Source organism: Odontesthes bonariensis, chromosome 14 (assembly GCF_027942865.1).
Source record: "Odontesthes bonariensis isolate fOdoBon6 chromosome 14, fOdoBon6.hap1, whole genome shotgun sequence".
Classification (NCBI taxonomy): domain Eukaryota; kingdom Metazoa; phylum Chordata; class Actinopteri; order Atheriniformes; family Atherinopsidae; genus Odontesthes; species Odontesthes bonariensis.
In genome coordinates, this window is record NC_134519.1 from 34925244 (window position 1) to 34937762 (window position 12519).

The 12519-nt window shown below is 42.8% G+C and overlaps 1 protein-coding gene across 1 annotated transcript; it reads left to right on the top strand.

The window, feature by feature from the left end:
• The first annotated feature begins 218 nt into the window (after positions 1-218).
• pif1 (PIF1 5'-to-3' DNA helicase homolog (S. cerevisiae)) lies at positions 219-12519 on the top strand. Its single transcript, XM_075482423.1, has 12 exons — positions 219-770; positions 3212-3335; positions 3438-3563; positions 4526-4679; positions 6165-6279; positions 6623-6729; positions 6958-7097; positions 7572-7678; positions 7798-7885; positions 8485-8630; positions 11819-12010; positions 12278-12519. Exons 1-12 carry the CDS (start codon positions 219-221, stop codon positions 12317-12319), a joined length of 1893 nt encoding a protein of 630 aa, XP_075338538.1. The 3' UTR covers positions 12320-12519.

The following is a 12519-nucleotide window of genomic DNA, read 5'->3' on the forward strand; positions in this document are numbered from 1 at the left end:
CATCCGTTCATTTAGAACGCGCAGTTAGTTTTCATTTTAGAACGATGTTTGTGTTGACTGAATTGGGTTCAGCTGCGCTAAAGTTACACTGATTCAACTCAGGCGGGGGGGGGGGGGCTCTCCTACTTCATAGGCACTGACTAGTTTGAATCTTTATCTCATAAAACGCGAATAATGCTAAATTAATGTGAATCGCTGTCTGGCGCAAAGTCGCTGTGATGTTCTCAGGGGAGGAGGGCGCACAGCTGCAGTGCTGCGTGGCGGTGGAGCACCTGAACAGCTGCGGCCAGGCCATCCGGAGGCAGGTGGTCCGCAAAGCCGCTGTTATCCTCGGCCGCAATGAGTTCCAGGAGATCATCCTCCGGGTGCATGACGGAAAAGTGCCGCAAAGTTTCCACCTCAAAGAGTTCAGACTTTTCACCAAGTTCGTCAGAGAGGGGAAGTGCACCGTGAAGCTGCTTCCCGCAAACATCCAGGTGCTCATGTCCAACTGTCCGCCTGACCAGCTGAGGCTCTTTCTGAGAACCCTGAGCATCAAACATCAGGCCTGGCAGGGCAGCAAGCCCCGGAGCGACCGGGAGAAGCTGAAGGCCGCTCTGCCGCGCAGCTTCGAGGCCATCAGCCCTCTGCAGCAAAAGGATATTCAGAAGGTCAACGAAATGCGAAGTAAAGTGGCCCCTGCTGGGCTGGCTGACTGCACCAATAAGATGCCCGTCCGGGGTACCGGGCAGCAGGTCAAACGGTCCAGGAGTGACACCAACTTCAGCCCGGTGAGTCCTACACTCAGCACCAGAACATTTACTTTCTCATCCACGTTCCTCCATGTCTTCAGTGAAGCCAGGGGCGATTTTAGGATCTGGTCTTTAGGGGTGCCCAGCCCCCAGTGCTCACAGAGGCACATTATTTCTCACTAATTGAGGCGAACTAGTAGCCTGGGAATTCCCCTGCTGCTTTGCGCACGATTCCATTCTCACTGCAAAGTCAGCCTGGAAACCGCCGCCCTTATTTTTGCCTGAGTTTGGGAACCAATCACAGAACGGGGGGGGGGGGGGGGGGCAGCAAGACGATGACGACGTCTATGCACGACAACGAAGCTTGTAGAGTGTTAATCCAACATGGCAGCGGACACAACGTTACCGTTCGATGCAGCCTTAGAAAGTGTTTTAAGTAGCTTAGAACGCAAGTTTACTTTTTTTTTTCTTCTTCCTTGTCGAATTTCTGTCGTCATCTGGTATAAGTGATACAATTGGCTATGAATCGTGCGCAAAGCAGCATGGGAAGAACCAGACGCCATTTGATAGACATTCGTAGCGCCCAATAAATGGCTCTAGGCATTCGTAAACCACGCCTCAAATACGAGAAAATGCACACCTAGTTCCCAGACCACCATCTCATCGAGATTGTCGACGCGTCAGCCAGGCTAGCGAACTAGTACATTTATAAATTTTGTAGCCGTATTAGTTTTGCTTTGACCTTTTTGACCTCTTCATTTCAAAAGACTGTGGCTTGACAGGGATAACTACGGAGGCCGACACGTGCAAACGGCGAAACAAATCCAACAGTAAAACGCTGCAAGAGAAAAATGCGGCAAACTTCAAAACACATGCAAGAGAAAAACGCTGCAAACTTCAAAACACATGCGAGAGAAACGCGCTGCAAACCCCAAAACACATGCAAGAGAAAAACGCTGCAAACTTCAAAACACACGCAAGAGAAAAACGCTACAAACTTCAAAACGCATGCAAGAGGAAAAACACGCTGCAAACTCCAAAAAACATGCAAGAGAGAAACGCTGCAAACTCCAAAACACATGCAAGAGAGAAACGCTGCAAACTCCAAAACCCAGGCAAGAGAGAAACGCTGCAAACTCCAAAAAACATGCGAGAGAAACGCTGCAAACTCCAAAAAACATGCAAGAGAGAAACGCTGCAAACTCCAAAACACATGCAAGAGAGAAACGCTGCAAACTTCAAAACACATGCAAGAGAGAAACGCTGCAAACTCCAAAACCCAGGCAAGAGAGAAACGCTGCAAACTCCAAAACACATGCAAGAGAGAAACGCTGCAAACTTCAAAACACATGCAAGAGAGAAACGCTGCAAACTCCAAAACCCAGGCAAGAGAGAAACGCTGCAAACTCCAAAAAACATGCAAGAGAGAAACGCTGCAAACTCCTAAACACATGCAAGAGAGAAACGCTGCAAACTCCAAAACACATGCAAGAGAGAAACGCTGCAAACTTCAAAACACATGCAAGAGAGAAACGCTGCAAACTCCAAAACCCAGGCAAGAGAGAAACGCTGCAAACTCCAAAACACATGCAAGAGAGAAACGCTGCAAACTCCAAAACACATGCAAGAGAGAAACGCTGCAAACTCCAAAACACATGCAAGAGAGAAACGCTGCAAACTCCAAAACACACGCAAGAGAGAAACGCTGCAAACTCCAAAACACATGCAAGAGAGAAACGCTGCAAACTTCAAAAGACATGCAAGAGAAAAACACGCTGCAAACTGCTGCTAGAAGAGCAGCGGAATTATGTCGCTATAATAAGGTAAAATATTACGGCCAAGTGTTTAAAAAAGACATAAATGACAACGTACCTTTTGACTTTCTTCTCTTTCATTAATATGGTAGATCTCCCATAGTCGATCCCCTATCCCATAGGTCGAGACCCCCTAGTGGCCTGGCGAACTTCCGTTGTGTTTTGAAGTTTGCAGCGTTTCTCTCTTGCATGTGTTTTGGGGTTTGCGGCGCGTGTGCTTTGGTCGTTTTTGTTATTGCTGCATTTTTCTCTTGCAGCATTTTACTGTTGGATTTGTTTCGCCGTTTGCAGCGCGTTTGCACGTGTCGGCAACCGTAGATAACAGAGAGCCTGAGACAAATATTGATGATAACTCAACATTTATTTTGGGAGTAAAGAGTTAAAACAAAAACAAATGCAAGAAAATAAATAAAATGGTCACTAAAATAATGCATCCTTGAGCAAAAAAAATGTTTTTGCATAATATAATATTTAAAAAATGTGCTGAGCCAGGGGGTGCCGAGCTATCTCACGGTGGTGCCTTGGCACCACTAAAAATACCCTAGCCTCGCCCCTGAGTGAAGCTGTAGTTAGGCTGTTGCATTATTAATCTCTTATTCCACTTGCTACTCTCCACACTGTGGGTTGTGCTTTTGAAGAATTGATCATATTTGTTGATGCTTTCAGGTCAAGGCTAACCCTTGTAAGAAACCCATCCTATCGCTCTCATCCAGTAAATTAAATAAAGATCAAGCTGCTGTTCTTAGTGCAGTCTTGAGTGGCAAGAATGTCTTCTTCACCGGAAGTGCAGGTACAACGTGTTTGAGGATAAACTGTTCCTGACAAATTTCCATTGATTAGGTTTATAATAAATTGATCAAATTCTGTGCCGTTTTGTTTGTTTTTTCTCCAGGTACAGGAAAGTCATTCTTGCTAAAGAGGATCATGGGATCTCTCCCACCAAAGAGCACCTTTGCAACAGCCAGCACGGGAGTGGCTGCATGTCACATTGGAGGAACAACATTACACAATTTTGCAGGTCAGTCATCTCACTGTCTTTGAGGAAAAACAAATATGTTGTGCTGCAGCACACATCAACAAGCTAAAGCACACATCCACAAGAAATATTAAACCAATAATTGGTCAATTTTTCAGCTTTTAACAAAGACGTATGCTAAATTAGAAGGTTAAGTGGATAGAAGTGTTTGCTGTCCAAATTAAAAAAAAAATAAATAAATCATGGGTCTGTGCTTGTACTTGTTTTTTTTTGTTTGTTTGTTTGTTTTAAATAAAGGTTTTAAAGATTAAATAAAATAAAAATGACTTATGGTGTCACACCAAGAGTCCAAATTTAAATAACATTCCCTTATGGTATAAAACAAAAAAAAATTGGAAATGCAAATGTTTGATAAGAAGTTTAACATAACTGAAGGATGATTTTAGGTTTACTTCTAAAGATGTGTGTAATCTAGAAGCTTTTATTTTTTGTGTGTTTGTATTTTGAAGAAGAATCCCACCTGTGGATTAAATTGAAATGTGACTGGGTATTTCAGCTTATGAATATTTGAAATGATGAAGAATTGGGTGTCGGAGGTTTTCTACATTCCATTTCATGCAGAGGCACCGTTGCCTGACAGCAAGAAAGTTCCTGGTTCGAATAAGTTTGCATGTTCTCTCCGGGTACTCCGGCTTCCTCCCACTGTCCCAAAACATGCATGTTAGGTTAATTGGTGACTCTAAATCCTCCCTAGGAGTGAGCATGGATGGTTGTTTCTCATTTGTCTCTGTGTGGCCCTGTGATGGACTGCTGACCTGTCCAGGGTGCACCCTGCCTCTCACCCAATGACACCTGGGAGAGGCTCCAGCCCCCCGTGACCCTGAGTTGGATTAAGCGGATATAGAAAATGGATGGAATTTCATGGGGAAAGCTAAATTTTTGCATGAATATTGTTCACTTTGTCACTTCTGCCCATGTGTCTCCATTCTCATGCTTTGTTCCAGGTATTGGCTCGGGCTCTGCCCCACTGGAGCAGTGTATTGAGCTCGCTCAGCGGCCCGGCGTGCTGCAGCACTGGACCAGCTGTCGACACCTCATCATTGACGAGATATCCATGGTGGAGGCCCAGTTCTTTGACAAACTCGAGTCGATAGCCAGGTGGGGAAATGATTTAAACATTCACACAATTTAAAATTAATTTCTTCTATTTCGTTCTCCTCAATATACATAAAGTTCAAATTTTTCATGGACCGGTTTGTGTCCATGAAAATCACAAACTGGATCGGTGACAAGGGGCAGCCCTGGCCCTAGAGTCCAACACGCACTGTAAACAAGTTCGACTTGGTGCCAAGAATGCGGACACAGCTCTTGCTTTGGTTATACAGTGGCTGGATAACTTATAAAAGCGGTTCCGGTACCCCATGCTCCACATACAACACACCCCACCCTGCCACTCCGATTAGTTGACAGCTCTGCCTGTCTTTTCACCCGAGTGTCCATGACATATGTCCACTGGTCTGATGATGCAACAAGTCGATCATCGACCTTTGGCCTAAGGTGTCCTGGTACCAAGTACACTTATGAGCCACCTTATGCTCGAACATGGTGTTTGTGATGGACAATCCATGACTACACAGAAACTCAAAAACAAGACACCACTGGGATTCAGATCAGGGAGGCCGTTCCTCCCAATCACGCCTCTCCAGGTCACTCTATTATTGCCAACATGGGCATTGAAGTCCCCCAGAAGAACAATGGGATCCTCATTAGACATCCTCTCCAGGATGCCACCTAAAGTCCAAGCAGTCTGGGTAATTTGAGTTAACCTCTCGCTCACGGGGAGAACTCCAGCACGGAGCCACTCAGCCGGGGGCTTGTGAGGATCCACACACCCACCCAACGCTTCTCTCCATGGACAACTCCAGAGTTGTTTGGTTCCAGAGCCAACGCTGTGTGTAGAGGTGAGCCCAATTCTATCTAGTTGGTTCTGCTTCACCTCACACACCAGCTCAGGCTCTTTCCCCACCATCGAAGTGACATTCCATGTCCCTTGAGCCACTTTGCAATGCCGGGGTGGGCCAAGTGGAGGTGGCCTCCTGATTTTTCTTCGGGCTGGGCCCGACTGAGCCTCAGGAGCCACGGCTCGGCCACTAGGCTATCTCCAGGCGAGGTAACAGTTTTTTTCCTCTGGTGCCACTACATCAAGGTCTTTAAATTGCTCTTAGTCTGACCCCTCCCCTTAGACCAATTTGCCATTGGAGACCCTACCAGGGGCTAACGCTTCTGACAACATAGCTCTCAGGATCGATTCAGACGATTTTACCGAGTGTAAAGCAACATATCCCAATTATTCAATCTCTGTGGTCTGACCCTTTTTAATGTACTATTTTCAAACCTCATGAATCAAGACACTAGCGACCTGTCCAACTGGGATAGGCTCCAGCCCCCCTGCAACCCTACATTAGATTAAGTGGGTATGGAAAATGGGTGAATAAAGGCTGAAAATCTGCATTTGATTCGCATCTTGATTACTTCATATCAATATCGCAATGGCAATATAATGCATATTTTGACTACTTAAGGACCTGACTGTAATTGTTAGTGACGGCAACATGGAAATGACATACCCCCACTCACTTGTAGGTCAGTGAAGAGGTCTAATCAGCCGTTTGGAGGCATCCAGCTGATCGTATGTGGCGACTTCCTTCAACTGCCTCCGGTTTCAAAGGGGAAGGAAAAAGCTGGCTTCTGTTTTCAGGTCAGCCCATATGTTTGTCTTTGAATTGATAGAAACAAAAGGAATGTTTAAACTCCAGGGCAAAACAACAGGTGCAGCTTCCTCATATAAATTCTGGTGTTCTATGTAATTGGAAGTAAAACTGGATGTAAAAAGCCGGTTTACTGCTGGTACAATAATGCAAACGTTGCGAGTCTTGTCTGGTTTGTAAGTCATTACAGCACTTTACAGAATGGCCATTATTTATTCATAATGGACATTCTGTTTGAGTCAGCACCTGTCTTATCCTACAGTCTCTGCTTTGCATTCTTGAAGAGCTTTAACGGACGTTGATGGAATAACCTTTTCAACTCTGAACTTCCAGGCCAGGAGTTGGCGAAAAGTCATTCAGGTTAGCATGGAGTTAACAGAAGTACGGAGGCAAACGGATCAGATTTTCATCTCCCTCCTGCAGGCAGTGAGGGTGGGGAGGTAAAGTACCTTTTTTTTTTTTTTTTTTTTTTTTTTCTTCAAGCTATGTCATCACCACAGTTTATTTCTGTACAGCCAAATTGATCAGTGCACATATTTTTTTTAAACTTTTGTTGCAGAATGCGACACATTACACGGCATCATTCAATATTACACAAATATTATTGCAGCCGTCACTCTACAAAGCTATTTTCTAAGGAAAAGATTTTGTCAATTAACACCGTTCAGGGTGACAGAGGAAGTCACAGCTAAGCTGATGAAAAGTGCCTACCATCAGATTGAGAAGGACGATATACTCGCCACCAGGCTGTGCACACACAAGGATGACGTGGAGCTCACCAATAAGAACAAACTCCAGCAGCTGCCAGGTGTGTATTCTGACATTTGACCATAAGACTTCCTTTTGTCCCTGTAGCTTCAAACAGGTGTGAGTTAGTTTGGTTTGGATCCTGATTATATTGTTATCAGTAGTTAATAGTGACCCAATTTAAAACCACTTTCTTTCCAAAAGCTGTTTAAATAATTACTAGTAGATTACTTGTTCTAAGTAATGTTATTTTCTGTTCTGGTGTACCTTTTTATTTTTGGAAGACCCAACTACCACCAGCAAACTGTTTGATCCCTGAAGCAGGGTCTATATGTTCAGACTGGTTTTACCATAGTTTTTTAAGTTTTTTTTTTTTTTATTTGCTAACTTTTTTTGTTTGTAGTTAAATGTTCTGGTATCTTTTTTCACATTGATAATTGTCTGTGTTCCATCAGATATCGTTTGTAACTGCCTCCTACATTATTATTGTTAGAAGCTGTATCGGTAAAATAAAAATCATTTCTGTGTCCCTCAGGGTCAGTGCATGTGTTTGAGGCCCTTGACAGTGACCCAGAGCTGGGGAAGACTATAGACGCTCACAGCCCCGTCAGCAGCCAGATTCAGCTCAAAGTGGGAGCACAGGTAGGTGTTTGTGCACATACGTGGTGTCCTTTTAAAATAAAATATTTTTGTTGTGATATGCATCATGCTCTGTGCTCAGTTGAAGTGAAGTCTTGCTTCGAAATATTTGTTCTTTAAAGGTGATGCTGACAAAAAACCTGGATGTTCCTCGAGGTCTGGTGAATGGAGCTCGAGGAGTTGTGGTGGCTTTTCAGTCTGAACAAAGTGGTCAGTATGTTTTTATTGGGATATTCCAACAATATCTGCTCAGGGAAAGACGATGAATTGAATATTTTCTACTCGTAGACCATATTAAAAGGAATGTTTGACATTATAAGAAACGCATTTGGGCACCTGAGGCACAAGCTGCATATTTTTGTCATACAGCCAGGAGTTTTCTAGATGAATCGGTATAGTTTCTTCATTTTACTCCTTGTGTCCTTATTCTATTCTTAGATCTGTTAAATCAAATCTGATATATATTTTTTTTTTCTAAAAAAAAAAGTTTGAATGATTGTAGAAATAATTTGACAAAGGAGAAAAAATGAAATAATAACAAGGTTTTAAACCACATTTTTTTGTTATTTTTAACTCTCTACATGTGTAATTGCAGCTTTGCAAAATCTTGTCGGTATAGATTCTCAGTCATCCAGGTCCAGACTTTTAGGATTTCAAAACCTCCAATATTAGGCCTTAAGGCAACCAGAGAAATCTAGGCATTTCTTTTCATGTGCATTTTATATCCTGAACATGCCACAAATAGCTGCTGTGCCTCCATGTTGTCTTTTGTGTTAAATATATAAAACCTCTTTTCCATTCATCCTCAGGACTTCCACGTGTGCGCTTTCTGTGCGGTGTCACAGAGGTGATAAAGCCGGAGCGTTGGGTGTTCAAGTCTGGTGGTGGGATCCACCTGAGTCGACGGCAGCTGCCACTCAAACTTGCCTGGGCTATCTCTGTTCACAAGAGCCAGGTCAGTGCAGTAAGGCCCAGCCACCAGTATGTTGGCCTCAAATCGCATTCAGATGTACGATCTCGCCAAAGGTGACTTTACTTTCTTTGTAGGAAGCATTGATTTGCGTTTCCAAGGAGTACAAACATGTAGAGTGGGCTTGTCTTAAGTGAATTATTATTGCATGTTCAGGGCTCCAGACTAACTTTTTTCACTAGGAGCGCTGTAGCCCCCAACTGAAAATTTTAGGGGCACACACCGTAAATCCATATACTAACCAAATATTCTCATTTCCACTCATTTTCACTATATTACTCATAAATACCTTGATAATGGATGAAGAAATTACAATGTGCTGTTTCAAATTCAGTGTCACATTTTATTGTGCCATTTTGAAGATGCAACATAGAAGGTAAACCGACCCTCACAGCTGAATCATCATTATGGCAGATTAAGGGATTATTTAAACTACAAAAATATTCAAATAAGACAGCAAAAGAAGTTAGGGATGGGTCTAAACAGAATTTGAATTAAAACATACTTTGAGCATGTGCATGCTTCACTAAGATGTGGCCAACAAAATATTTCTGGTTTCCCTGTGTTCAGGATCCTTGCATATATGATTTTGCATTCCTTTGTAGAAACGTCCGTGTCCCCTTCGATCATAATTGATATGTATGTAGCATCCTTTGTCTTCGTGTAAGTCTTCCCCTTCAGAGTATCCACAATTACTCCGATAAATTGCGCGCATGCTGTATCGTTGTTGTGTTTCGTTAAGTTTTAAGCCATTCTTCCTTTGAAGATCGAGCTGGCTCTTGAATTTGGTGAAGGGTAGTTCCTCCTTAGCAACGAAGTAGGCCGTGTTAAATTTCAGCATCATTTCTGCCTCATCTGCGCTATGATTTACAGCCTCTTGTCTTCTAAAAGCAACCGGCAGTGGCCTTGCTTTTTCATTCCAACATTATGTTTAAACTGCCATTGCCTGCACTGTCGGCAAACTTGGTGTTCCCCGCAGTTCTGGGGTAGCGACTGCAACATTTGCAGTTTATGGAGTTGGTCTCCTTACAGTACCTCAACCAGCTGAATTCTCGCAGCCACTCTTCGCGAAAATTTTGGGGTTGGACCTTTTTCGCCACACAAACCTCTGACTCTGAATCATCCTCATCCAACTGTGACACTGTAGCACAGGCACTGGCACACTAGCCGCAAGTCTGAAGAACGAGTCAATAGCTGGCTTGCTCATTTCAAACGCACACAGGTTGTGATGTGAAATCTTTCTCTTTCACCTTCCACAGACATTTGTAAATGTAAAACTGTAGGACCCTCCCCCTCCACACATTAGCCAATTACAGTATCCTTCTCACACTCATTGGCTTACGGATTCAATGAAGCGCCCCTTCCACGTTTAACATGTTTAAAAATAATTTTTTTTTTTTTTTTTTTTTTTTAAAAGGGCTGATATTCAGTCGCGCACACTCAAATTTTGGTCTTGAAATGCGACCATTTGGTCGCAGTCTGGAGCCTATGGAAGTTTTTCTGTGCCATTTGAATACGAATTTCTAATATTGAATTTTTACAGCATCAAAATCAGACTTTGAATTTGAAAAACCAACAATGCAAAAAAAAAAATCAATTTCTAAAAACAAAAATCAGTGTAAAAAAAATCAACTTCAAAAAAAATTCAGTGGAAAAACATCAACTCAACATCCGGGTAAACAGGGAGAAGCAATCGATCCCTGTCTCAATTCATCCAACGGCAGCCAATCAAGCTAATATCAGCTCAATAGATATTAGTAATATCTATTACTCAATTTTATTAACACAAATGGCAAATAAACTCACTCACCGAAGCACCATCACCCGCGTTGGTGGACATGGCTGATCTGTCCAATGGAGCGTAACCTGATTGGCTGCCGTTGGATGAGTTGAGACAGGGATCGATTGCTTCTCCCTGTTTACACGGATGTTAAGTCTGGTTCTTTTTCCACTGAATTTTTTTTGGATGTTGAATTTTTTTACACTGATTTTTGTTTTTAGAAATTTTTTTTTTTTTTTTTTTTTTTACACTGTTGGTTTTTCAAATTCAAAGTCTGATTTTGATGCTGTAAAAATTCAATATTAGAAATTCGTATTCAAACTCTGATGGCACAGAAAAACTTCCATAGGAGCCCTGATGTTATCTGTAGCCCCAACTGTCTGAGTGTGCCGTGGAACGCAGTCAGTCAGCATCCTCTGTTTGTTGTTGTTGGGACTCTATTAGAATCGAGTCCAATCTTCCATGGTATGTGTGGTTCCCCTGTCTCTGCTCTTCATTTCCTGTTATTGCTCTGCTGTGTGCCAATAAAGGCAAAAATGGAATGGGACAAAACGCTTCCTGCTGACAGTTTTCACATCTTACAACTGGCAAGTGACTCAGGTTAGATTAGGTGAGACTTGGAGCAACAATTCTGTTGAAATGGAGCCAGCAACGCTTGGATTGTCATCACTAATCCATCGGCTGTCTCATCAGCAGCTTCCCCTCTGCTGCCACAACATCTTCTATATCCTGATCCTGTAACTGGCCAGAGAAGGAAAAGGGGCCCTTTGGTTAATTGGGTTGATTGGTCACCAGTTCATCACAGGGCTAACACGGAGACAAACAACCGTACATGGTTACATGAACCCTTATTAAACGAACATGCTTGTGTTTTGAACAGGGAAACCATAACCCACGCTGGCACAGGGGGAACGTGTAGCATCCATACAAATGGACACAATTTCTAACTCACCAGTTCAACCACTTTACCATTCCATATCAAAGAAAAGGGAAAATGAGTGACAAAAGAGCTATAAGACACCAGTGTGATGTAGGTCTTGCCTTGGTGATTTTGAATCTTGCAGTTGGTCCCGTGCCAGGGCATTCTCTGAACATTTTTATCTGTGTGGAAGAATATTACATTGCAAACACAATTTAACTTTTTTTTTTTTTTTTGTGTCAAGTGATCAGGTATTTGTATGTAAATAGTTTAAGAAACTGACCTAATGTCAGTGGTTCCTCTTGGTGGAATATCCATTCATCCACCATACTTGCTGAATTGTTTTGTCTATAGCGTGAAACAATTCAATTCAGTTTTATCTACATGGCGCCAAATCCCAACAAATGTCCTCTTAAACAGTGGCTTTGTATTGGTTGTAAAATAGCCTTAGTACTTTTATTTTTATTTTTTAAGGGAATGACACTTGACTGTGTTGAGATCTCTCTGGCTCGTGTGTTCGAGAGCGGCCAGGCTTACGTGGCCCTGTCCCGGGCAAAGAGCCTGGAGGGTCTGAGAGTCATGGACTTTGACCCCCGTGTGGTCCGAGCAGATCCGGATGTTCTCCTCTTCTACAACAAACTGAGAAAAGAGAGGCTGCTCATGCAGGTGAGTGCAGTGTTTCTCTTCTGTTACTGTAACCTGAGGACACAGCTGATTCATCCTTCCATTCTTTGGATTGTTATGTAATCTGGTTTAGTATAGATGCTTTCGTAGATTCTAACAAGATATTGTAGATGAAACTCAGTATTGTAAGTGTGTGTGCTGAGCAGAAAGACTGAGGCTGAACTGGGAGTGGTCCATGGAGCCTTTAGAAGTTGGCGTTCTCATAAAAGTTCAGTCTTGTAAATGAGTGTCTTCCATTATTGTTTGCAGGTCTCCATGGAGGATTTTGTCAGCAAGGAAAATGCACGATGAGGATGCCTTGGCATCTCTTGAAACTGTATGCACTGTGTGCACGAGTTATGCCTTCACTTGGGTGTGACTGTCTCCATAAGAGTGGAACCACAGAAACTTTAATAAGTCACATCGCCACCATCTGTTCATTACTGTAGCTTTTGTTTTTTAGGAGCTTATTTTTGTAATGCCTTGATATTTTTGTTTTTTATTTATTATGA

What these genes read in the sequence shown, in the direction of transcription:
- pif1 (XM_075482423.1), top strand. Translation starts at nt 219, where the DNA reads ATGTTCTCAGGGGAGGAGGGCGCACAGCTGCAGTGCTGCGTGGCGGTG. An exon ending in AAGCTGGCTTCTGTTTTCAG is followed by an intron (nt 6,280 to 6,622) that starts GTCAGCCCATAT and finishes CTGAACTTCCAG; the next exon opens with GCCAGGAGTTGGCGAAAAGT. An exon ending in CAGGCAGTGAGGGTGGGGAG is followed by an intron (nt 6,730 to 6,957) that starts GTAAAGTACCTT and finishes AACACCGTTCAG; the next exon opens with GGTGACAGAGGAAGTCACAG.